Source organism: Scyliorhinus torazame, chromosome 6 (assembly GCF_047496885.1).
Source record: "Scyliorhinus torazame isolate Kashiwa2021f chromosome 6, sScyTor2.1, whole genome shotgun sequence".
NCBI classification, from domain to species: domain Eukaryota; kingdom Metazoa; phylum Chordata; class Chondrichthyes; order Carcharhiniformes; family Scyliorhinidae; genus Scyliorhinus; species Scyliorhinus torazame.
Genome location: NC_092712.1, coordinates 241871232 through 241896658, shown reverse-complemented (window position 1 = coordinate 241896658; position 25427 = coordinate 241871232). Strand labels below are relative to the sequence as shown.

General features: G+C 48.1%; 1 protein-coding gene across 1 annotated transcript in view; it reads left to right on the top strand.

The window, feature by feature from the left end:
- Positions 1-14986: 14986 nt before the first annotated feature.
- Positions 14987-25427, top strand: part of LOC140425794 (reticulophagy regulator 1-like) — a 63447-nt gene continuing 53006 nt past the window's right edge. Inside the window, exons 1-2 of the mRNA XM_072510210.1 lie at positions 14987-15261; positions 15848-15954. Coding sequence (XP_072366311.1) covers positions 15017-15261; positions 15848-15954 — 352 coding nt within the window. The 5' untranslated portion in view covers positions 14987-15016. The remainder of the gene's footprint in view (positions 15262-15847; positions 15955-25427) is intronic.

The following is a 25427-nucleotide window of genomic DNA, read 5'->3' as shown; positions in this document are numbered from 1 at the left end:
TTTGACGCTGCACGGCGTGAACCACTGCGCAGGCGCGGATCCCGTTACGTCGCTGCTAGCCCATTTCGGGCCGGAGACTATCGACCCATTTTTCCGACGTGACGCAAGTCGGATTTGCGCCGTTTTTTGCGCCGATCGGCGGACTTTCCGCCGATAACGGAGAATTTCGCCCATAGTTCGAGTACATTAGATGGGTTGTTTTTTGTACAGTATGTGCAGGAGGGTTTCCTGACACAATATGTTGACAGGCCAACAAGAGGAGAGGCCACATTGGATTTGGTTTTGGGTAATGAACCTGGCCAGGTGTTGGATTTGGAGGTAGGAGAGCACTTTGGGGACAGTGACCACAATTCGGTGACGTTTACGCTAGTGATGGAAAGGGATAATTATACACCGCAGGGCAAGAGTTATAGCTGGGGGAAGGGCAATTATGATGCCATTAGATGTGACTTGGGGGGGATAGGTTGGAGAAGTAGGCTGCAAGTGTTGGGCACACTGGATATGTGGAGCTTGTTCAAGGAACAGCTACTGCGTGTTCTTGATAAGTACGTACCGGTCAGGCAGGGAGGAAGGCTTAGAGCGAGGGAACTGTGGTTTACCAAAGAAGTGGAATCTCTTGTTAAGAGGAAGAAGGAGGCCTATGTGAAGATGAGGTGTGAAGTTTCAGTTGGGGCGATGGATAGTTACAAGGTAGCGAGGAATGATCTAAAGAGAGAGCTAAGACGAGCAAGGAGGGGACATGAGAAGTATTTGGCAGGAAGGATCAAGGAAAACCCAAAAGCTTTCTATAGGTATGTCAGGAATAAGCGAATGACTAGGCTAAGAGTAGGACCAGTCAAGGACAGGGATGGGAAGTTGTGTGTGGAGTCTGAAGAGATAGGCGAGATACTAAACGAATATTTTTCGTCAGTATTCACTCAGGAAAAAGATAATGTTGTGGAGGAGAATGCTGAGACCCAGGCTATTAGAATAGATGGCATTGAGGTACGTAGGGAAGAGGTGTTGGCAATTCTGGACAGGCTGAAAATAGATAATCCCCGGGGCCTGATGGGATTTATCCTAAGATTCTCTGGGAGCCCAGGGAAGAGATTGCTGGACCTTTGGCTTTGTTTTTTATGTCATCATTGGCTACAGGAATAGTGCCAGAGTACTGGGGAATAGCAAATGTGGTCCCTTTGTTCAAAAAGGGGAGCAGAGACAACCCCGGCAACTATAGACTGGTGAGGCTCACGTCTGTAGTGGGTAAAGTCTTGGAGGGGATTATAAGAGATTTATAATCATCTAGATAGGAATAATATGATCAGGGATAGTCAGCATGGCTTTGTAAAGGGTAGGTCATGCCTCACAAACCTTATCGAGTTCTTTGAGAAGGTACTGAACAGGTAGACAAGGGTAGAGCAGTTGATGTGGTGTATATGGATTTCAGTAAAGCGTTTGATAAGGTTCCCCACGGTAGGCTATTGCAGAAAATACGGAGGCTGGTGATTGAGGGTGATTTAGAGATGTGGATCAGAAATTGGCTAGCTGAAAGAAGACAGAGGGTGGTGGTTGATGGGAAATGTTCAGGATGGAGTTCAGTTACAAGTGGGGTACCACAAGGATCTGTTCTGGGGCCGTTGCTGTTTGTCATTTTTATCAATGACCTAGAGGAAGGCGCAGAAGGGTGGGTGAGTAAATTTGCAGACGACACTAAAGTCGGTGGTGTTGTCGACAGTGAGGAAGGATGTAGCAGGTTACAGAGGGACATAGATAAGCTGCAGAGCTGGGCTGAGAGGTGGCAAATGGAGTTTAATGTAGAGAAGTGTGAGGTGACTCACTTTGGAAGGAATAACAGGAATGTGGAATATTTGGCTAATGGTAAAGTTCTTGGAAGTGTGGATGAGCAGAGGTGTCCATGTACATAAATCCCTGAAAGTTGCCACCCAGGTTGATAGGGTTGTGAAGAAGGCCTATGGAGTGTTGGCCTTTATTGGTAGAGGGATTGAGTTCCGGAGTTAGGAGGTCATGTTGCAGCTGTATGAAACTCTGGTACGGCCGCATTTGGAGTATTGCGTACAGTTCTGGTCACCGCATTATAGGAAGGACGTGGAAGCTTTGGAGTGGGTGCAGAGGAGATTTATCAGAATGTTGCCTGGTATGGAGGGAAAATCTTGTGAGGAAATGCTCTTGCACTTGAGGTTGTTTTCGTTGGAGAGAAGAAGGTTAAGAGGAGACTTAATAGAGGCATACAAAATGATCAGGGGGTTAGATAGGGTGGACAGTGAGAGCCTTCTCCCGCGGATGGAAATGGCTGGCACGAGGGGACATAGCCTTAAACTGAGGGGTAATAGATATAGGTCAAAGAACAAAGAAATGTACAGCACAGGAACAGGCCCTTCGGCCCTCCAAGCCCGTGCCATACTGCCCGACTAAACTACAATCTTCTACACTTCCTGGGTCCGTATCCTTCTATTCCCATCCTATTCATATATTTGTCAAGATGCCCCTTAAATGTCCCTATCATCCCTGCTTCCACTACCTCCTCCGGTAGTGAGTTCCAGGCACCCACTACCTTCTGCGTAAAAAACTTGCCTCGTACATCTACTCTAAACCTTGCCCCTCTCACCTTAAACCTATGCCCCCTAGTAATTGACCCCTCTACCCTGGGGAAAAGCCTCTGACTATCCACTCTGTCTATGCCCCTCATAATTTTGTATACCTCTATCAGGTCTCCCCTCAACCTCCTTCGTTCCAGTGAGAACAAACCGAGTTAATTCAATCGCTCCTCATAGCTTATGCCCTCCAGACCAGGCAACATTCTGGTAAATCTCTTCTGCACCCTCTCTAAAGCCTCCACATCCTTCTGGTAGTGTGGCGACCAGAATTGAACACTATACTCCAAGTGTGGCCTAACTAAGGTTCTATACAGCTGCAACATGACTTGCCAATTCTTATACTCAATGCCCCGGCCAATGAAGGCAAGCATGCCGTATGCCTTCTTGACTACCTTCTCCACCTGTGTTGCCCCTTTCAATGACCTGTGGACCTGTACTCCTAGATCTCTTTGACTTTCAATACTCTTGAGGGTTCTACCATTCACTGTATATTCCCTACCTGCATTAGCCCTTCCAAAATGCATTACCTCACATTTGTCCGGATTAAACTCCATCTGCCATCTCTCCGCCCAAGTCTCCAGACAATCTAAATCCTGCTGTATCCTCAGACAGTCCTCATCGCTATCCGCAATTCCACCAACCTTTGTGTCGTCTGCAAACTTACTAATCAGACCAGTTACATTTTCCTCCAAATCATTTATATATACTACAAAGAGCAAAGGTCCCAGCACTGATCCCTGTGGAACACCACTGGTCACAGCCCTCCAATTAGAAAAGGTCAGAGGTAGGTTCTTTACGCAAAGAGTGGTGAGGCCGTGGAATGCCCTACCTGCAATAGTAGTGAACTCGCCAACATTGAGGGCATTTAAAAGTTTATTGGATAAGCATATGGATGATAATGGCATAGTGTAGGTTAGATGGCTTTTGTTTCGGTGCAACATCGTGGGCCGAAGGGCCTGTACTGCGCTGTATCGTTCTATGTTCTATGGTGTATATCATGACAGGTGAGAGAGCGAGACGGAATGGAAAAGGGAGGGAGAGAGAGAGAAAAAGAGTGAGACAGAATGGGAAAGGGAGAGGGAGCGAGACGGAATGGGAAAGGGAGGGAGAGAGAGAGCGAGTGAGATAGAATGGGAAATAGGGAGAGAGCAAGACAGATTTGGAAAGGGCGAGAGAGACACAGTGAGACAGAATGGGAGAGGAGGAAGAAGTGCAAGCGAGCAAGAAAGAAAAAGACAGCATGTGAAAGGGGAGAGGAAGAATGGGAAAGTGTGAGAGAGAGAATGGGAAAGAGATAGAGTGAGCAAGACAGAATTTGAAAGGAAGAGCAAGAGAGCACACGAGACAGAATGGGAAAGGGATTGAAAGAGAGGCAGAATGGGTGGGAAAGGGGAGAGAGTATGGGGAAGGGGTGAGAGAGAAAGCGAGAGAGAATGGGAAAGAGTGAAAGACAGCGAGACAGAATGGGAGAGGGATAGGGGGGAGACAGAATGGGGAGAGAGAGAGGCAGAATGGGAAAGGGAGAAAGACAGGATGGGAGAGAGAGAGAGAGCAAGACAGAATGGGAAAGGGAGAGAGTGAGAGAGAGTATGACAGACTGGGAAAGAGAGAGAGCGAGTGAGACAAAATGGGAAGGGAGAGAGAGTGAGCGAGACAGAATGGGAGAGAGAGAATGGGAAAGGGAGAGAGACAGGTTGGGAAATAATAATAATAATCTTTATTATTGTCACACGTAGGCTCACATTAACACTGCCAAGAAGCTACTGTGAAAATCCCTTAGACCCCACACTACAGCGCCTCGGGTACACTGTGTTGGGTACTCTGCTACACAGACGAACCAACACGGTTGCGAATGGTACAACGCAGTTTTATTTCAAACATCTATTTACACTGGTAAACTGTTTACTGAGGTTCGATCATGACCCTTGATTCTGTGGACCTATTCCTAATTCTATCTTGTAGTGGCACTCAGCACATGGTGGATGTCTGAGTGGCTTGTAATGAGCTCTGTGCCCTGAGCCGTCTCCTCTTCGAGTTCCCAGGAAGTGTCGTGTTCCCTGTTTTGTACTGTGTATGCTCTTGTCTGTGATTGGCTGTCGTGTTGTGTGTGTTGATTGGTCCGTTGATCTGTCCATCAGTACGTATGTATGTATGTGCTATGATGATTTTCTCATTAGAACGGAGAAGGATGAGGGGCGACTTGATAGAGGTTTATAAGATGATCAGGGGATTAGATAGAGTAGACAGTCAGAGACTTTTTCCCCGGGTGGAACAAACCATTACAAGGGGACATAAATTTAAGGTGAAAGGTGGAAGATATAGGAGGGATATCAGAGGTAGGTTCTTTACCCAGAGAGTAGTGGGGGCATGGAATGCACTGCCTGTGGAAGTAGTTGAGTCGGAAACATTAGGGACCTTCAAGCAGCTATTGGATAGGTACATGGATTACGGTTAAATGATATAGTGTAGATTTATTTGTTCTCAAGGGCAGCACGGTAGCATTGTGGATAGCACAATTGCTTCACAGCTCCAGGGTCCCAGGTTCGATTCCGGCTTGGGTCACTGACTGTGCGGAGTCTGCATGTCCTCCCCGTGTCTGCGTGGGTTTCCTCCGGGTGCTCCGGTTTCCTCCCACAATCCAAAGATGTGCAGGTTAGGTGAATTGGCCAATGATAAATTGCCCTTAATGTCCAAATTGCCCTTGGTGTTGGGTGAAGGTGTTGAGTTTGGGTAGGGTGCTCTTTCCAAGAGCCGGTGCAGACTCAAAGGGCCGAATGGCCTCCTTCTGCACTGTAAATTCAATGATAATCTATGATTAATCTAGGACAAAGGTTCGGCACAACATCGTGGGCCGAAGGGCCTGTTCTGTGCTGTATTTTCTATGTTCTATGTTCTATGTTTACCTGAATATCATGACATCCCCCTTTTTTACAAGAATATGTGCCTACGTGGTCATAAATAGAGATGTGTACTGATTGTAGCTAAATGTGTGTGTGCATGTATTTACAGCATGTGCATGGGGCTAAACTATATACAAAGGGCGATGTCGGGTGCGCATGACAACGAGGTTGTACCATAAACAAAGAACGGGGAAATGTTGAACGACAAAACGAATTCCTGTAACGATAAGAACAGAAACATATTAAGACAGTGGTAGTATGAGTTCAATGTACAAGCAGTCTCATAAGTCCAGTCTAATAGGTGGGCGACAAATTCGGGTTGACCGCCTCAAGGGTGGGTCTGGAACCACCGGCTGAGGAATGGGCCTGGCCACGGGCGACGATGGAAGGTGCATGGTGGCAGGCAGCTCCACGAAGTCGATATCAGGAACAACAGGAGGGCGCGGTGTTGGTGTAAGTTCCCATAGCGAGCGTGGAAGTAGGCGAAGAGCCCGGCGATTGCGCCTACGAATGGATCCATCAGGCATGCGAACCAGGAACGAGCGGGGAGCCACGCGTCGGAGAACTTCGGCAGGTGCTGACCAGCCACCTTCTGGTAGGTGGATGCGGACTTCGTCTCCAGGGGCCAGGGCGGGAAGATCAGTTGCCCGTGTGTCATATGCCCTCTTCTGGCGACCGCGCTGCTGTTGCATTCTGTGTAGTACCGGAGCATGGTTGATTGTGGGTGCCCGAATGGAAGGCACAGTGGTCCTGAGGGCGCGACCCATCAACAGCTGGTCTGGTGAGAGGCCAGTGGCTAGTGGGGCCGAGCGATAGGCCAGCAGGGCTAGGCAGAAATCCGATCCGGCAGCAGCAGCCTTGCAGAGGAGCCGCTTGACGATGTGAACGCCCTTCTCCACCTTTCCATTGGTGTGGGGATGCAGAGGGCTGGACGTCACGTGTGTGAAACCATACGAGGCAGCAAAAGATGACCATTCCTGGCTGGCGAAACAGGGCCCATTGTCCGACATGACAGTCATCGGAATGCCGTGGCAAGCGAAGGTGTCTTTGCAGGCCCTTATGACAGCGGACGATGTCAAATTGTGCAGGCGTATGACCTCTGGATAGTTGGAAAAGTAGTCAATGATGATGACATAGTCCCTGCCGAGCGCGTGAAAGAGGTCCACACCCACCTTCGCCCAGGGGGACGTCACCAGCTCATGGGGCAGAAGCGTCTCAGGAGGTTGCGCCGGTTGAAACCTTTGGCAGGTGGGGCAGTTGAGCACCATATTGGCAATGTCATCACTGATGCCCGGCCAGTATACCGCCTCTCGGGCCCTCCGTCTGCACTTCTCGACCCCCAGGTGGCCTTCGTGTAGTTGGTCGAGGACCAGCTTGTGCATGCTGTGCGGAATCACAATCCGGTCCAGCTTTAGAAGGACACCATCAATGACGGCCAAGTCGTCTCGGACATTGTAGAACTGCGGGCACTGCCCTTTGAGCCACCCTCCTGTCATGTGGCGCATCACACGTTGTAGAAGGGGGTCAGCCGCAGTCTCTCGGCGAATACGGGCCCGACTGGAGTCGTCAGCTGGCAGATTTGCCGATGTGAAAGCCACCTGCGCCTCGAACTGACAGACGAACCCCTCCGAATCTGGCGGTGTGCTCACTGCTCTAGATAGGGCATCCACAATGATAAGGTCCTTACTCGGGGTGTAGACCAGTTGGAAGTCATACCTCCTAAGTTTAAGTAGGATGCGCTGGAGGCGAGGGGTCATCTCGTTCAGGTCCTTATTCATGATGCTGACCAGGGGGCGGTGGTCAGTCTCAACGATAAACCGGGGGAGACCATACACATAGTCATGGAACTTGTCTATCCCGGTTAGCAAGCCCAGGCACTCCTTTTCGATCTGCGCGTAGCGCTGTTCTGTGGGGGTCATGGCCCGCGAGGCATCGGCGACCGGGGCCCATGACGCAGTGTCATCCCGCTGTAGGAGTACCGCCCCAATGCCGGACTGGCTGGCATCAATCGAGATTTTACCGGTGCTGTGGTGAGCTTAAGTTTGAGCTCCTCCCATTCCTGCTGGTGTGTGTGTAGCCATTGGAACTCTGAGGACTTCTTGACGAGGTGGCGCAGAGCTGTCGTGTGGGAGGCAAGGTTGGGAATGAACTTCCCCAGGAAGTTGACCATGCCTAGAAAGCGTAGCACTGCTTTCTTGTCTGCCGGCTGTGGCATGGCTGTAATGGCGCTCACCTTGTCTGCATTCGGACGGACCCCTGACCGGGACATGTGGTTCCCTAGGAACTTCAGCTCGGTTTGGCCGAAAGAACACTTGGCTCGGTTGAGGCGCAGGCCTTTTTCGCGTCTGCTCGCAAGACGCGCTGGAGACGATAGATGTGCTCCTGTGGTGTGGTGGACCAGATGATGACGTCGTCCACGTAGACGCACACCCCTTTGATGCCTTCCATCATCTGCTCCATGATCCTATGAAAGACCTCGGATGCCGAGATGATGCCAAATGGCATTCGGTTGTCGCAGAACCTGGCGAAAGGGGTGTTGAAGGTGCACAGCTTTCGGCTGGACGGATCCAGTTGGATCTGCCAAAAACCCTTCGAGGCATCCAGTTTCGTGAAGATTTTAGCCCGGGCCATTTCGCTCCTGATCTCTTCCCGTTTGGGTATGGGGTAGTGTTCCCTCATGAAATGAAAATCGCTTATTGTCACAAGTAGGCTTCAAATGAAGTTACTGTGAAAAGCCCCTAGTCGCCACATTCCGGCGCCTGTTCGGGGAGGCTGGTACGGGAATTGAACCATGCTGCTGGCCTGCCTTGGTCTGCTTTCAAAGCTGTATCTACAACATTTTGCGAGATCGTGTTGAATCTCGCGAGGCGTTGCGTGCCAAGTAGATCCCGGGAGCGGTGAGTCCTGGCTTTCAATGGCCATGCTGCACCGTGGCGAGCTGCTTTTCCAGCACAGCATGACCATTGGATTGCGCTCTGGGTGTGTGAGACGATGTGTATGCAATAAGGAGTATATGCGTGATTAAATGATTATTTGTGCATGAGACTGAATGTGTGCAAGTCACTGCGTTGCACTGTTGGAGGGGCAGTGGTTGCATTCCAAAATAAAGAATTGTATTTGACACATTTTGAGAAGTGATATTAGATCACTGCTACCCACTGCGCCCATGCGCACTGTTCCACTGCTTGTCCGCACCACACCCTTGCATAACCATCAAATTCATCTGATTGACAACCAGAATATGGCATGCATCTAATCAGCACATAATAGAATGTGCACTGGTACCCTCGTGCCAACAACATTTAAGGTGCATCATTAATGCCAAAGGAGGCACGCTGGCACAGTGGTTAGCACAGCTGCCTCACAGTGCCAGGGGCCTGGGATCGATTCCAACCTCAGGTGACTGTGTGGAATTTACACGTTCTCCCGTGTCTGCGTGGCTTCCTCCAGGTGCTCCGGTTTCCTCCCACAGTCCAAAGGTTTGCAGGTTAGGTGGATTAGCCATGCTAAATTGCCCAGAAGTGTCCAAAGGTCAGGTGGGGTCTGCTGTGTTATGCTTCTTCATGTAGCAAAGCTGCTTCCTTGATGTATGCTCTGACAAAGGAAGGTTCAGACTTGGACATAGCTTTAACACATTTATTGAACAGTTAACAATTCTCCTACTTGAGTTCGACTCTCCTGCTAATCTTGCTATAGTAACTCAGTCTAACCAGTCTGCTCCAAGCCACGTGGTGGGTGTGATTCTTCTATCTGCCCCTGTCTTTCTCTCTAAGTGTCGCCTGTGGAAAGAGCATGTGTGCCCTGTCCTTTTATATGGGTTGCCCCCTTGTGGTAGTGTCACCTCTGGGTGTCTTGACTGCCCATTGGTCATGTCCTATTCTGTGTTCATTAGCTGTATGTCTGCATGTCATGATGTCTCTGGTGCTCCCTCTAGTTGTTTACGTAGTCTTCGTGTATTTACATTAACCCCTTGTGTATTTACAGTGATGCATATCACCACAGGGTCAAGGGGTGACGGGGCTCAGGCTGGGGGTTGGACCTAGGTAGGGTGCTTTTTCGGAGTGTTAGTATATGGGCCAAATGCCCTCCTTCAGCACTGTAGGGATTCTATGATTCTACGAAATGTAGTACACCTGTTGTAGTAAACCACTGTTGCACCTGTATTAGACGATGTACGGTAGGACCTGTACTACAGGTTCGCCGGTAGTCCCTACCTGCTGGCTCCGCCCAGGAGGCGGAGTATACATATGCATGTCCTCCAGCCAGCAGCCATTTCGCCAGCTGCTGTGGGAGGCCACACATCTGATAGCAATAAAGCCTCAGTTGGATTCAACTATCGTCTTTGTCCAATTGATCGTGCCTAAATTTATTGCTATCAGTTTCTGAGGATGGACATCCTTATAAAACCAGATCGCCTGCAGCTGGATCCGCACTCAAGCGACGCCAGAAAGGACTTCCAGCACTGGCCAGCTTGCTTCGAAGCGTATATCAACGTGGCACCAACCCCTGTTCCGGAGGCTTAGAACATTCAGATTTTATATTCCAGGTTGAGCTCCAAAGTCTTTCCGTTAATCCAGGACGCGCCGAACTACGCCAAAGCCATGACTCTACTCAAGGATAACTACGCACAGAAAATGAACACGCTCTTCGCCAGGCACGCACTCGCCACTTGCTCTCAACTCACTGGTGAGTCCATAGAAGACTTCTGGCAGGCCCTAATCCCACTAGTCCGGGACTGTGACTGTCAGGCTGTTAGGCCACGGAACACTCAGACCTCCTTATGCGAGATGCTTTTGTGACTGGAATTGGGTCAGATCTCAAATGCCAGCGGTTCCTCGAAGGGGCCACGCGCGACCTTGCAGAGACTAAAACGCTAGCACTCTCCAAGACGGTCGCCCTGTGCAACGTCCAGTCCAACACCCCCAGCCGCGCAGCTCACCCCTCCTACGCTTCGTGGACCCCACAGACAGCCGCCCCATGTGGGGGCGCTGCCCACCCAATACGCCTGCGCTGCACGCCAGCCAGCGAACCCCAGGGGCCCCCAATGCTATTTTTGTGGCCAACAGAAGCACCCCCGCGAACACTGCCCGGCCCGCTCTGCCCTTTGTAAAGCCTGCGGGAAGAAGGGCCACTTCGCTGCGGTGTGCCAGGCCCGCACAGTAGCCGCTATCGCCCTCACCCCCCTCGGTCACGACAATGGGTGCCGCCATCCCCCCACCTCCGACCACGTGCGGCCAGTGGGCGCCGCCATCATCCCCTCCGCGCAACATGTGCGTTTCATGGGCGCCGCCATCTTGTTCCACCCCCGCAACGTGCGTTCCATGGGCGCCGCCATTTTGTAACCCTCAAGATCTTCGGGCGCCGCCATCTTGTCTACCCCTCAGCACATGGGCACCACCAGCATTCCAGGACACGGGCTCACCAACCACTCCATTACCCGCGACCAACCAAGACTCGCCTCCATGTCAATCGACCAGTCTCGTCCGCATAACCTGACAAACGCATCCACCAGCGTGATAGTCGACGGACATGTAATCTCCTGCCTGCTGGACTCCGGGAGCACCAAAAGCTTCATACACCCGGATACGGTAAGGCGCTGCTCCCTCACGATACACCCCGCCAACCAAAAAATCTCCCTGGCCTCCGGATCCCATTGCGTAGCGATCCGGGGGTACTGTACATTCACGCTCACGGTCCAGGGCGTAAAATTCAGCGGCTTTCGCCTCTACGTCCTCCCTAACCTATGCGCTGCACTAATCCTTGGCCTGGACTTCCAGTGCAACCTCCAGAGCCTAACTCTGAAATTCGGCGAGCCCTTACCACCCCTCACTGTGTGCCGCCTCGCGACCCTAAAGGTCGACCCACCTTCCCTCTTTGCCAATCTAACTCCAGATTGCAAACCCGTAGCCACCAGGAGCAGACGGTACAGCACTCAGGACAAGACCTTCATCAGGTCCGAAGTCCAGCGGCTGCTTCGGGAAGGCATCATCGAGGCCAGCAACAGCCCCTGGAGAGCTCAAGTGGTAGTAGTTAAAACTGGGGAGAAACACCGAATGGTCATGGATTACAGCCAGACCATCAACCGGTACAAGCAGCTCGACGCATACCCCCTCCCACGTATATCTGACATGGTTAACCAGATTGCGCAGTACCGGGTCTTCTCAACGGTAGACCTTAAATCCGCCAACCACCAGCTCCCCATCCGTAAATTGGACCGTCCATACACCGCCTTCGAGGCAGACGGCCGCCTATACCACTTCCTTAGGGTCCCCTTCGGCGTCACAAACGGGGTCTCGGTCTTCCAAAGGGAGATGGACCGAATGGTCGACCGGCACGGGTTGCAGGCCACCTTTCCGTATCTGGACAATGTCACCATCTGTGGCCATGATCAGCAGGACCATGACGCCAACCTTGCTAAATTTCTCCACATCACTACTCTCCTCGGCTATGTGGTCCAGAACAGAGTTCTGGGGCCCGATCCCGACCGCATGCACCCCCTCATGGAGCTCTCCCTCCCCCACTGCTCCAAGGCCCTCAAACGCTGCCTGGGGTTCTTTTCGTACTACGCTCAGTGGGTCCCAAACTATGTGGACAAGGCCCGCCCACTCATACAGTCCACCCAGTTTCCCTGACGGCCGAGGCCAAACAGGCCTTCGCCAGGATCTGAGCTGATATTGCCAAGGCCACAATGCACGCTGTAGATGAGACACTGCCCTTCCAAGTAGAAAGTGACACATCAGACGTCGCCCTTGCCGCCACCCTCAATCGGGCAAGCAGGCCCGTGGCATTCTTTTCCCGCAGCCTTCATGCCTCAGATATTCAGCACTCATCCATCGCAAAGGAGGCCCAAGCTATCGTTGAAACAGAGCGGCATTGGAGGCATTACCTGGCCGGCAGGAGATTCACTCTCCTCACGGACCAACGGTCGGTAGCCTTCATGTTCAACAACTCACAGCGGGGCAAGATCAAAAATAATAAAATCTTGCGGTGGAGAATTGAGCTCTCCACCTATAATTACGAGATTATGTTATGTTATGCCCCGGCAAACTCAACGAACCTCCAGATGCCCTATCACGAGGTACATATGCCAGTGCACAGGTAGACCGACACGGGCCCTGCACGACAGCCTTTGTCACACGGTTGTACCACTTCATTAAGGCACAAAATCTGCCCTACTCCGCCGAGGAAGGACAATCACCAGGGACTGCCAGGTCTGTGCGGAGTGCAAGCCGCACTTCTACCGGCCGGACCGCGCGCGCCTTGTGAAGGCCTCCCGCCCCTTTGAATGCCTCAGCATGGACTTCAAAGGCCCCCTCCTCTCCACCGACCGTCACACATTTTCTCAGTGTGATCGACGAATACTCCAGATTCCCCTTTGCCATCCCATGCCCCGACATGACGTCTGCCACCGTCATTAAAGCCCTCAACACAATCTTCACTCTGTTCGGTTCTCCCGCCTACATCCACAGTGACAGGGGATCCTCATTCATGAGTGATGAGCTGCGTCAGTAACTGCTCAGCAGGGGTATCGCCTCCAGCAGAATAACAAGCTATAACCCCCGGGGAAACGGACAGGTAGAAAGGGAGAATGAGACGGTATGGAGGGCCGGCCAGCCGGCCCTCCGGTCCAGAAGCCTCCCGCTGGCAGGAGGTCCTTCCTGATGCACTCCACTCCATTCGCTCATTACTCTGCACTGCCACTAACCATACACCCCATGAACGTCTTTTTGCCTTCCCCGGGAAGTCCACATCCGGGGTGTCGCTCCCGACTTGGCTCGCAGCTCCAGGAACCATGCTTCTCTGTAAGCACGTCTGACTCCACAAGGCGGACCCGTTGGTGGAGAAGGGTGCACTTGCTCCACTCAAACCCCCAGTACGCCTACGTGGCGTTCCCCGACGGCTGCCAGGATACTGTCTCCATCATGGACCTGGCACCAGCAGGTTCCCCCCCCCCCACCCCCGGCGCCACCCTCCCCTCCCCCGTCACTCCCAACAGCACCTCCCCCCCCAGGACCATCCGTCCCCCCCCCCCTGCCCACGCCCGACGATGAAGAGGATTTTGGCAAACTCCCGGAGTCACGATCAACCAGATCAGCACCACCAGTCCAAAGATGTGCAGGTTAGGTGGATTGGGCATGATAAATTGCCCTTAGTGTCCAAAATTGCCCTTAGTGTTGGGTGGGGTTACTGGGTTATGGGGATAGGGTGGTGGTGTCGACCTTGGGTGGGGTGCTCTTTCCAAGAGCCGGTGCAGACTCGATGGGCCGAATGGCCTCCTTCTGCACTGTAAATTCTATGAAACATCGCTGACACCACTGCGTCGCTCCCAGAGGAACATCAAGGCTCCGGACCGGCTAAACCTCTGACCGGTCCACCGGACATCAAAGGACATTTGTTTGCTCAAATCTTGTAAATATTAACTCATTGTTGTATATAGTTATCCACCACCCTTGCCGGACTCAATTTTTAACAGGGGGTGAATGTGGGAAACCACTGTTGCACCTGTATTAGATGATATATGGTAGGACCTGTACTACAGGTTCGCCGGTAGTCCCTGCCTGCTGGCTCCGCCCAGGAGGCGGGGTATAAATATGTGTGTCCTCCAGCCAGCAGCCATTTCGCCAGCTGCTGTGGAAGGCCACACATCTGATAGCAATAAAGCCTCAGTTGGATTCAACTATAGTTTGAGGCTGTTTTCGTTAGAGATAAGAAGGTTAAGAGGTGACTTAATTGAGTCATACAAGATGATCAGAGGATTGGATAGGGTGGACAGTGAGAGCCTTTTTCCTCGGATGGTGATGTCTAGCACGAGGGGACATAGCTTTAAATTGAGGGGAGATAGATATAGGACAGATGTCAGAGGTAGGTTCTTTACTCAGAGTAGTAAGGGCGTGGAATGCACTGCCTGCAACAGTAGTGGACTCGCCAACACTAAGCGCATTCAAATGGTCATTGGATAGACATATGGACGATAAGGGAATAATGTAGATGGGCTTTAGAGTGGTTTCACAGGTCGGCGCAACATCGAGGGCCGAAGGGCCTGTACTGCGCTGTAATGTTCTATATAGTCTTTGTCCAATTGATCGTGCCTCACCTGTAAACATTCAAAATCTTGTGAGTCTCAGACCACAGAATGTTCTGCTGGGGGAAATATTTGGTGGTGGTGGGACTGGAGAGATGAAGAAAGAGACAAATAGCATGGGGCCACTGGGAATCACGGCATGTAACTCCCATTAGTGGTAAGTATGGATCACATCAAGAGGCTAACCAGATCTCTCGGCTGTAAGCCTTCACTTTCAAAATGATGTCAATTCAGCATTGCTTCAACAATAACATCCCTGACTCTCTCCCCCGAGTCAGCTGAAGGTGTCCATCCCTCCGCCAATAGACAGTCAGCTTGTCCAGCTTCCCCTCCCCACAAGGTGGCGGCGTAACAATCAAGAGAGATCAAAACCATAACACTGAGGTGACGTCAAGGCAGGGCAGCTGTAAATAAACAAGTGTGGAAAAAGGAAAGATAAGATGGCGAGTGTGGGGATGTGGTGGTGGCTGGGCGGCAGTAATGATGGGCAGCAAGCGGCGGCACCCGGTGTTCAGCCGGACGGGAAGGCGGTGCCTGCGCTCCGGCTTCAGGCTGACGACAAGCAGGAGGCGGATGATTCAGATTCACTCTGGTTTTTGTTGCTGAGTTACATGGAGACCGCTTTAACCGGGCACAGACCGGCTCGTGCCATTGCAATGTTAATCTGCTGCAACGCTCTCTTTTGGTAAGGGGCAAGCTCGGTGAAATCTCCCACCCCCTCAAATAGGAAAAACATTCAGATTGAACAAGCAGGCTGACTTTCTGTCCCCGTTAATGTGTGGTAGCTGAATTTGATTTATATTCGAGATGAGTTCTGTTGATGGGCAATGAACTGTTTTAAGGCGGCTTTCATTGGACAGGGGGCTCATTGCTCTCTCAAATCCTGTAGGCCTGTCGCATACCTTTCATTTTGTAGTCGGTAAATTATCTTCACCTCAAATACCCATCTATGATTACGATTCCATTTGGAAGATGCATCTCAATGTGACGTTGGTGATTCCATTATTTTTCACAAAAGAATGCGTAAATATTTTAGTGTTCAATGTTGAACCATGTGTTGGGTGGATTCCAGTTTCATATGCATATTCTCTAAATTCTACTGGTTCAGTTGTACACAGGCAGCTGTATCTTCTCGAGAAAGGAAAACTCGATTGAGCAGCATACACTGGAAAGAAATAAAATATATTGGGTGGGTCTGACGGAAATGGCAGTTGGTGAGTGTTTAACCTTTCTCTCTCTCTCTCTCATCCTTACCCCATCTGCTCTCCCAGGTTTCTAGCTTTAACGCCCTGGAGGTTGTATTCCCTGGTTGCTTTGGGTCTCCTTTTGTTGGTTCTTACGGAGAACATAACAGCTTTGATTTTGTTCGCCATGAAAGGTAAGGAAGGCGAGACAACAAGTTGATTAATGGCTGTTACAAATCGAGTGAAGTTGAGAGGCAACCCTGCCATATCCATAATTTACAGCTTACATTTACTGAGTCTGATGCTATTGTTGAATGACACAAGACTGATTTCTATCTAAATTCTGGGAAACCTAAACAATACAGTTTGTCCCGCCTCACGTGACTTCCTCAAAGAAGGAAACTGGTTGCCTAGTTTAAAGATTGAAATCTGAAATTTCCTACAGGGGCACAACCCTGAAGGGGTACCCCAATTTTCTGGGGATTTCAAAAATCAGCACAAATTCACATATCAGGATATGATTTACAGACCATGCTAACAGATCACAACCATTTGTGTTTATATTTTGGTAACTCATCTGAAATTATGCCAAGGCTGTATTTCCTTTTGTGCATGTCTGAGGTGACATAATTTTCAAAAGTCAAAACAAGGGCACCTTGGAAGGTCTTGGGAAGTGGATCTCTGTGATGACTGACATATTGGGCAACGAATGGCAGGAGTTTGGAGGCGGGGCAATTGAAGGTAGGAAGTCATGTATTGACATTTCCCAGAATAGGTCAAGCCAGAGTTGGGAATCCTATTCCATAGATTGAGTCTGAGAAATGTCCAGTCAGTTTAATTTTAACTTCATATATTCCCTTGGCACACACACTACTGCTTCAGTATTTACATATTGCATGCCATTCTACTTCTATACAAACAGCAATATGCAGTCAAACTATAGTTATTATGGGGGCAGCACATGGCACAGTGGTTAGCTCTGGGACTATGGCGCTGAGGACCCGGGTTCGAATCCCGGCCCTAAGTCACTGACCGTGTGGAGTTTGTACATTTTCCCTGTGTGCGTGGGTTTCGCCCCCACAACCCAAAGATGTGCAGGTTAGATGGATTGGCCATGCTAAATTGCCCCTTAATTGAAAAACAAATAATTGGGTACTCTAAATTTATTTTTTAAAAACTAGTTATTATGAACCAGTAACTCTAAGAACACCATTGTCAGAAATCCAGCCCATTAGTTATAGTTGGATACATGTTACGAGCAGATTGTGTTCCCATACGGCAGGAAGATTGCATTTATCAATTATCATTGAATATTATTTCCACAAATTGTGAATTTGTACATGGTAATAGATAGATCTTGAGTAATAGATACTTGAGCTGCAAATCATTCTAAAGTTTAACGGAAGATTGATTGTGCAATTGAGTTGTTTGCTATGAACATCCTGCTCTGCCTCGGAAGCCAACTGGACCGGTGAGACCAGATTGTCCAAAGCTGCAAAGTGATTGACAGATTATTGTGGCCGTAGATGGCAAGAGATTCACTGGGATTGTTGAGGAAGAAGGCTGAAGAGTGGAGCAGTTATGAAGTACCAGCAGCACTGGGTGGTGCGTCTTGTAATAATTGGCAAGCCAGGCAGGTGGCTTGATGCCACAAGGATATTTAAAAGCTGCACCAAAAAGGTGGTGATCCCCCCCCCCACCCCGGACTGAGCTGCCTTTCCTAGGGGCACAATAACAATGGCTGCCATTGCTGAAGAATCCAGAGTAGAGCTGGCCTCTATTCCCAGGGTGCACCGCAGCACAAGGTTTTTTTTGTTTTTGCTGACTTAAGGAGGGGGTTGAAGTGGAGCTGGAAAGCTGGACATTTGAGCATTTTGGAGAAAACTGTCCTTGAAAACTGGGGCGCTTTTGAAATGTCCTGGTCAATTAATAATAATCGCTTATTGTCACAGTAGGCTTCAATGAAGTTACTGTGAAAAGCCCCTAGTTGCCACATTCCGGCACCTGTTCGGGGAGGCCGGTACGGGAATTGAAACTGCGCTGCTGGCCTTGTTCTGCATTACAAGCCAATACAGACCTTTCTGTAATCTCTCTTTCTGCACTTTGTATTAGTATTTTTTAGCAGAACAACACTTGTGTAAATAAGATTGATTTTAAGGAGTAGTTTCAGCTTGCTTTTTAACCTAACAACAGCAGGTATTGAACTGGAACCTGATCACACATTTGACCTTTTGAGTCCCAGACAACATTCTTTTAACATGTAAAACATAGCTTTTCATGGTGTAAGAAAAGGGGTGGAGCAAGGATCTTGGGGAAACTTATTTATGTTCAAAATAAACTCTGAAAAGGGCAAGAAAATTGCAACTCAAAAGAGTACCATCACATCTGCAAGGAAGGCTCCAAAATCCCAGTGCTAAATGAACTGTGTCATGTGAGAGTACCTTTAAGAAATGGGTGTTTAAGAAATGTACCTTTAAGAAATGATTGTTTATCAGTGATGTCAGAGTGTGGGTGGAGCTGGGCTGTCTGTCAGCTTTTTACTTTCATTTTGGGCTGTTTGCTGCAGGGTGTGTTTTGTTTTGTTTTCAGAGCTAGATAGCTGTAGTCACAGCCAGACGGGGTATTAGTCTCTCTGTTATCTAAAAACTGTAAATCGATCCTTTGGTGATTTAAAACTAATAACTGCTCTCAGTAGAGACTTTAACCTGATGTGCTTCTGTTTAAAGTTTTTTTTAAAGTCTTATGGATGTTAAAAGGACAGCTTAAGGATTACTTAGTGTTGTATTCTTTGGGGATTGTATTTGAATTAATGGTTGCTAAGATGTTCACGATGTTTTAAAAAGGTTAACTTGAGTTAATAGAATAAACATTGTTTTGCTTTAAACAATACATTTCCATTTCTGCTGTACCACACCTGTAGAGTGGGCCGTGTGCTCCCCATACCCCAGCCTATTAAAAGTTGTGGGTCAGGGGAACTCCATGATACACTTTGGGGTTCTCTAAACCCTGGCCCATAACAACTGCTGCATAACTTGTGACAGAATAATGTTTGAGATGTAACTGGTACAATTGTGATGTGAAAGTATTTCTTGGGTTATTTACTTTTAAATTTGTACAAATGTTTTCAGGTAGAATTTGAGGTATAATGATGTTTAGACCTCTTCCCCATCCTCCTCATTTCAAAATTTGAGTAAAGCCAACTGACATAACTATAGCTTATTGCAGTGAGGATGAGTGCAATATCTGTAGATTAGTGCATCATATTTTTCCAGTGTAGAGTTAAGTACAACTCGGACAATCGGCCCTTCAGGCATGCTCTGCCATTCAATAAGGTCATGGCTGATCTGATTTTAACCTGAACTCCACATTCCTCCCTACCCCCGATAACCTTTCACCCCTTGCTTATCAATAACCTAATAAATTAACCCTTCACCCCTTGCTTATCAATAACCTATCTACCTCTGCCTTAATAATATTCAAAGATGCTACTGCCTTTTGAGGAAGAGAGTTCCAAAGATTCACGACCCTCTAGGAGAAAAATATTCCTCTCACCTGTCTTAAAAATGGGTGATACCCTATATTTTTAAACAGTGACCCCTAGTTCTAGATTCTCCCACATGAGGAAATGTCCTCTCCACATCCACCCTGTCAAGTCCCCTCAGGATCTCGTATGTCACTTGTATCAAGTGACCCCTTACTCTAAACTCCAGAGGATATAAGCCTAGCCTGTCCAGTCTGTCTGCATGAGACAACGTGCCCATTCCAGGTAAATAGCCAGTCATCTAATAAACCTCCTTTTTGAACTGCTTCCAATGCATTTACCTCCTCCTTAAATAAGGAGACCAATACTGTACAGAGTACTGCAGATGTAGTCTCACCAGTGAGTGCCCTGTATAACTAAAACAGGACCTCTTTACTGTTTTATTCAATTCCCCTCTCCATGAACAAAATCGTTCTATTTACTTAATTATTTGCTGTACCTGCATACTTACATTTTGTGATTCATGCTCTAGGATTCATGCTCTAGGATACACCGATTCCTCTGAATCTGAGCTCTGCAATCTCACCATTTAGATATGTTTTTTTAAATTCATGCCAAAATGCACAATTTCCCATGTTATACTCTACTTCATGTTGTCCACTCAGCTAACCTATTTATATCCTTTTGTAGCCTCCTTGCAGCCTGTTCACAACTTGCTTTCTTACCTATCTTTGTGTATTTAGCAACCATGCCCTCAGCCCCTAAATCATTTATATAAATTGTAGAGTTCAGGCCCCAGCACCAATCCCTGTGGCACACCAATCGTTCCATCCTGCCAACCAGAAAAGACTCATTTATTTTATTTATTTTAAAAAAGAATCTTTTTGTTGGCATTTTCAAAGTTATGTACATTGCCATTTGTTTTCATTTATTATACAGTGTAAAAAGGCTTTGTCTTGCGTTTCTTTTACAAATTGTTGCCGTCTAGTTCTGATGTCCACCCTGATCGATCCGGGGGGTGCTCCCCCTTCTCCTTTTTTCTCTTTCCCAACCCCCCCCCCCACTTTTCTCCCTCTGTCAGCTTCAGCTGTGTTCCTTTTTGTGGATGGGGGTGGTGGAGGTTGGCCCCCTCCCCTGTGTTGTCTTTCTTTCTCCCTGTCGGCCCCCCCCCCCCCCCCCCCCCCGTCCTTCCTGGGTTGTGTGTCCCTGACGTCCCGCCTTGTTGTCCCTGACGTTCCGCCTTGTCTTTCCCCCCCCCCTTTCCCTTTCTAATCCTTCCAGTTCTCCATCTATTGGTTATTGTTGGCCTCAAACAGGTTTTGGAACAGACTGACAAATTACCCCCATGCAGTAAGGAAGCCTTCCTCCGACCCTCGGATAGCGTATTTGATCTTCTCCAGGTGGAGAAATTCAGAAAGGTCAGCTAGCCAGTCTGCAGCTGTGGGTGGTGCAGTTGATCGCTAGCCGAGCAGGATTCTCTGGCGAGCGACTAGGGAAGCGAAAGCTAGGGCGTTGGCCCTCTTCCCCATGTGTAGCTCTGGCTGGCCTGGCACCCCGAAGACTTGGACACTGCCTCGGAGAAGACTGTCCAGAACCCAGCAAGTTTAGGACAAGCACAGAACATGTGGGTGTGGTTGGCCAGGCCCTTCTGGAACAGTGCACATTTGTCCTCTACCTCTGGGAAGAACCTGTTCATTCGGGTTCTGGTCAGGTGTGCTCTGTGCACCACTTTGAACTGCATGAGGCTGAGCCTTGTGCAGGGGGAGGTGGAGTTGGCTTTGCTCAATGCTTCGCTCCAGAGTCCCCACCCCACATCTGCCCCCAGTTCATCCTCCCATTTCCATCTGGTCTAGTCCTGTAGCTGTCCATATATTTTCCCACAGACTCCCCCTTCCTTATTGTTGGTGTTCATTAAGTCCTCTAATAGTGTGGTCTTTGGGGCCCAGGAGTATTGTTATGGGCCAGGGTTTAGAGAATCCCAAAGTGAATCATGGAGTTCACCTGACCCACAACTTTTAATAGATTGTGGTATGGGGAGCAAGCAAAACAATGTTTATTCTATGAACTCAAGTTAACCTTGTTAAAACATACAGTGAACATCTTAGCAACCATTAATTCAAATACATCCCCCAAAGAATACAACATAAGTAATCCTTAACACTCCCAAACAACTTCCAGAAGACAAAAGAAACACCTTTTAACAGAAGCACATTAGGTTTAAATTCACTACTGAGGACATTTAGAATTCTGAATTCACCAAATGATCAAGAGATAGTCTTTTCATGGCAGAGAGAACCACAGGACACCTGCTTTGTCTGGCTTCAGCTCCAACACTGAAACAAAACCCAAAAAACAGACGCAAAGTGAAACTAAAAGCTGACAGATAGCCCAGCTCCACATCACTGCAGTAATAAACATCCATCTTAAAGGTACACCCACTACAGTTATTCTATAAAAACACCCATTTCTTAAAGGTACTTTCACATGACCCCTCCCCCTAGGAAATAAAAATAGTTTCATTTTTCACCTTTTCTCTATCCTTTAAAAAAAAATGCACACAGTAAATATACTTTTTTGTTTCAAAACAAACGCCACACAAACAGGTATAAGACCATAAGACATAGGAGTGGAAGTAAGGCCATTCGGCCCATCGAGTCGACTCCACCATTCAATCATGGCTGATTTCAACTCCATTTACCCGCTCTCTCTCCATAACCCTTAATTCCTCGAGAAATCAAGAATTTATCAACTTCTGTCTTAAAGACACTCAACGTCCCGGCCTCCACCGCCCTCTGTGGCAATGAATTCCACAGACCCACCACTCTCTGGCTGAAGAAATTTCTCCTCATCTCTGTTCTAAAGTGACTCCCTTTTATTCTAAGGCTGTGCCCCCAGGTCCTAGTCTCCCCTGCTAATGGAAACAACTTCCCTACATCCACCCTATCTAAGTCATTCATTATCTTGTAAGTTTCTATTAGATCTCCCCTCAACCTCTTAAACTCCAATGAATATAATCCCAGGATCCTCAGATGTTCATCGTATGTTAGGCCTACCATTCCTGGGATCATCCGTGTGAATCTCCGCTGGACCCGCTCCAGTGCCAGTATGTCCTTCCTGAGGTGTGGGGCCCAAAATAATATAGTCTTTTTTTTTTTTTCCTCCAACTGGAATCCTTCTCGATTGACAGTCTCTTTGAATAAGAAGGTCTCTACACGATCCATCCATTTCTCTACGCCTCGGCATGTCTCTTTAAAGTCAGATACTTTAGTTCAATCTGATCTGAGTCCCTTGTAATTCTCCAACAGAGGAGCATTGGTTATCACAGCTTTCAGGCAGTCAAATGCCCGTTGAAACTCCACTGTCCATTGAAATTTTCGACGTTCAGTCCATCAGTGGAGCAATCACGCTACAAAACGTTTGCACAAATGTTCGATCAAATCCACTCATGCCAAGAAATTGCATTATTTCCCTTCGTCTTAAGGATATTGAAAACTGCCCAATAACTTGTTTTCACATCCTGTGGGACCATTCGACCCTGTTCGACCCTGTCCGATTGTGACCCTGTCCGATTGTATGGCCAAGGAAAGTGACTTGAGCTTTTCCAAATTCACTTTTGGCTAAGTTTATCACCAAACCTGCCTCCTGAAGTCAACCGAATAACTCCATCAGATGTTTTAAATGTTCTTTCCATGTCTGGCTGAAAATTACCAGATCGTCGATGTATACCGCACAATTGGGTAATCCTGAAACGACTTTGTTAGTTAACCGTTGAAATGTGGCTGGGGTGTTTTTCATGCCAAATGGCGCAACTTTTTGAATGGGTGTGTACCATCTGGAGTCACAAAAGCTGAAATCTCTTTCGCCATTTCGGACAAAGGAACCTGCCAGTAAATCCAGTTTAGAAATAAAACTGGGTTTTACCGGGGCAGCACGGTAGCATTGTGGATAGCACAATTGCTTCACAGCTCCAGGGTCCCAGGTTCGATTCCGGCTTGGGTCACTGTCTGTACGGAGTCTGCACATCCTCCCCGTGTGTGCGTGGGTTTCCTCCGGGTGCTCCGGTTTCCTCCCACAGTCCAAAGATGTGCAGGTTAGGTGGATTGGCCATGATAAATTGCCCTTAGTGTCCAAAATTGCCCTTAGTGTTGGGTGGGGTTACTGGGTTATGGGGATAGGGTGGAGGTGTTGACCTTGGGTAGGGTGCTCTTTCCAAGAGCCGGTGCAGACTCGATGGGCCGAATGGCCTCCTTCTGCACTGTAAATTCTATGATAATCTATTCTATGAAAAGCTGATTGTCCCACTTTCTCAATGCAATCCTCCAAACGTGGGATAGGATAAGAGTCCGTTCTTGTAACTGAATTAATCTTTCTATAGTCCACACACAACCGTTGGGTACCGTCTGGTTTAGGTACCATCACTGTGGGTGAGCTCCATTGGCTGCAACCCACTTCAATTACGCCATTTTTAAGCATACTCTCAATCTCTTTGTTAACCTGTGCCAATTTTAAAGTGTTAAGTCTATATGGATGTTGTTTGATTGGAACAGTATTTCCCACATCTACATCATGTATAGCCATTTTTGTACTTCCCAATTTATCTCCACAAACTTGCCATGTGATATCAATAACTCAGGTCAGTCTGTTTTTCTTCTGGAAGGTAACTCAACAATTTATCCCAATTTTTAAGAACATCCTCATTTTCCAATTTAATTTGAGGTTGAGGTATGTCAAATTCACAGTCATCTGGATTTGGTTCGTCACTTTGAGTTCAAATCATTAAAACCTCCTCCTTTTTCTCTCCTTCCCTTTCAAAGTACCTTTAAAGCATATTCACATGACACACACTCGGTGAGGCTTCCTTCTATCTGGTGTTTTTACCACATAATTAACCTCACTTAATTCCCTTTCAGTCTGATAAGGTCCACAAAACCTTGCTTTTAAAGGTTCACCTACCACTGGTAACAACACTAAAACTATCTCCACTGGCAAAACTACGAACTTTGGATTTCTTGTCCGCCACCTGTTTCATCACATGTTGTGCACCTTTTAAATGCTGTCTAGCCAATTCACCTGCTCTATTTAATCGTTCCCTAAAATTTGACACGTAATCCAATAATGTAATTTCAGACTGCTCACCAATTTTTCTTAAATCGGTTAAAGTGGTCCTCTTACCTCATGACCAAAAATGAATTCAAAAGGACTAAATTTGGCTGACTCATTAGGTGCATCCCTAATTGCAAACCGTACGAATGGAATTCCTTTATCTCAATAATCGTGACAAGCCTTCAACATTGTCTTTAATGTCTGATGCCGCCTTTCTAATGCTCCCTACGATTCTGGATGGTACGCAGTTGATTTAACTTGTTTTATTCCTAAGCTATCCGTAACTTCTTTGAATAACCTTGAGGTAAAATTTGATCCTTGATCGATTGTATTTCTGTGGGTAGTCCATATCTAGTAAAGAATTTAAGTAACTCCTCCACAATCTTTGTAGCTGCAATACTACGTACTGGAATGGCCTCGAAACCGAGGAGACACATCCATCATCGTCAAAAGATATTGATTCCCACTTTTCGTTTTGGGAAGCAGTCCTATGCAATCAATTAGGACCCATGTAAAATGTTCCTCAAATGCTGGAATGGGTACTAAGAGCGCTGGTTTAATCACTGCCTGAGGTTTCCCTATTACTTGACATGTGTGACATGATTGACAAAATTTAACTACATCTTTATGTAATCCAGGCCAATAAAAATGTTTTTGGATTATAGCTTGAGTTTTCCTTATTCCCAAATTACTTCCCACTGGCACCTCATGTGCAACTCGCAACACCTCCTTTCTATATCCTACCGGCAATACTACTTGATGAACTTCTGCCCACTTTCCATCCGCCTGCATATGTAAAGTCTCCATTTTCTCATCAAGACTAATCACTTTTACGGTAATAACACTCTGGTATACACTCCATAGATTCATAGAATTTACAGTGCAGAAGGAGGCCATTCGGCCCATCGAGTCTGCACCGGCTCTTGGAAAGAGCACCCTACCCAAGGTCAACACCTCCACCCTATCCCCACAACCCAGCAACCCCACCCAACACTTAAGGGCAATTTTGGACACTAAGGGCAATTTATCATGGGCAATCCACCTAACCTGCACATCTTTGGACTGTGGGAGGAAACCGGAGCA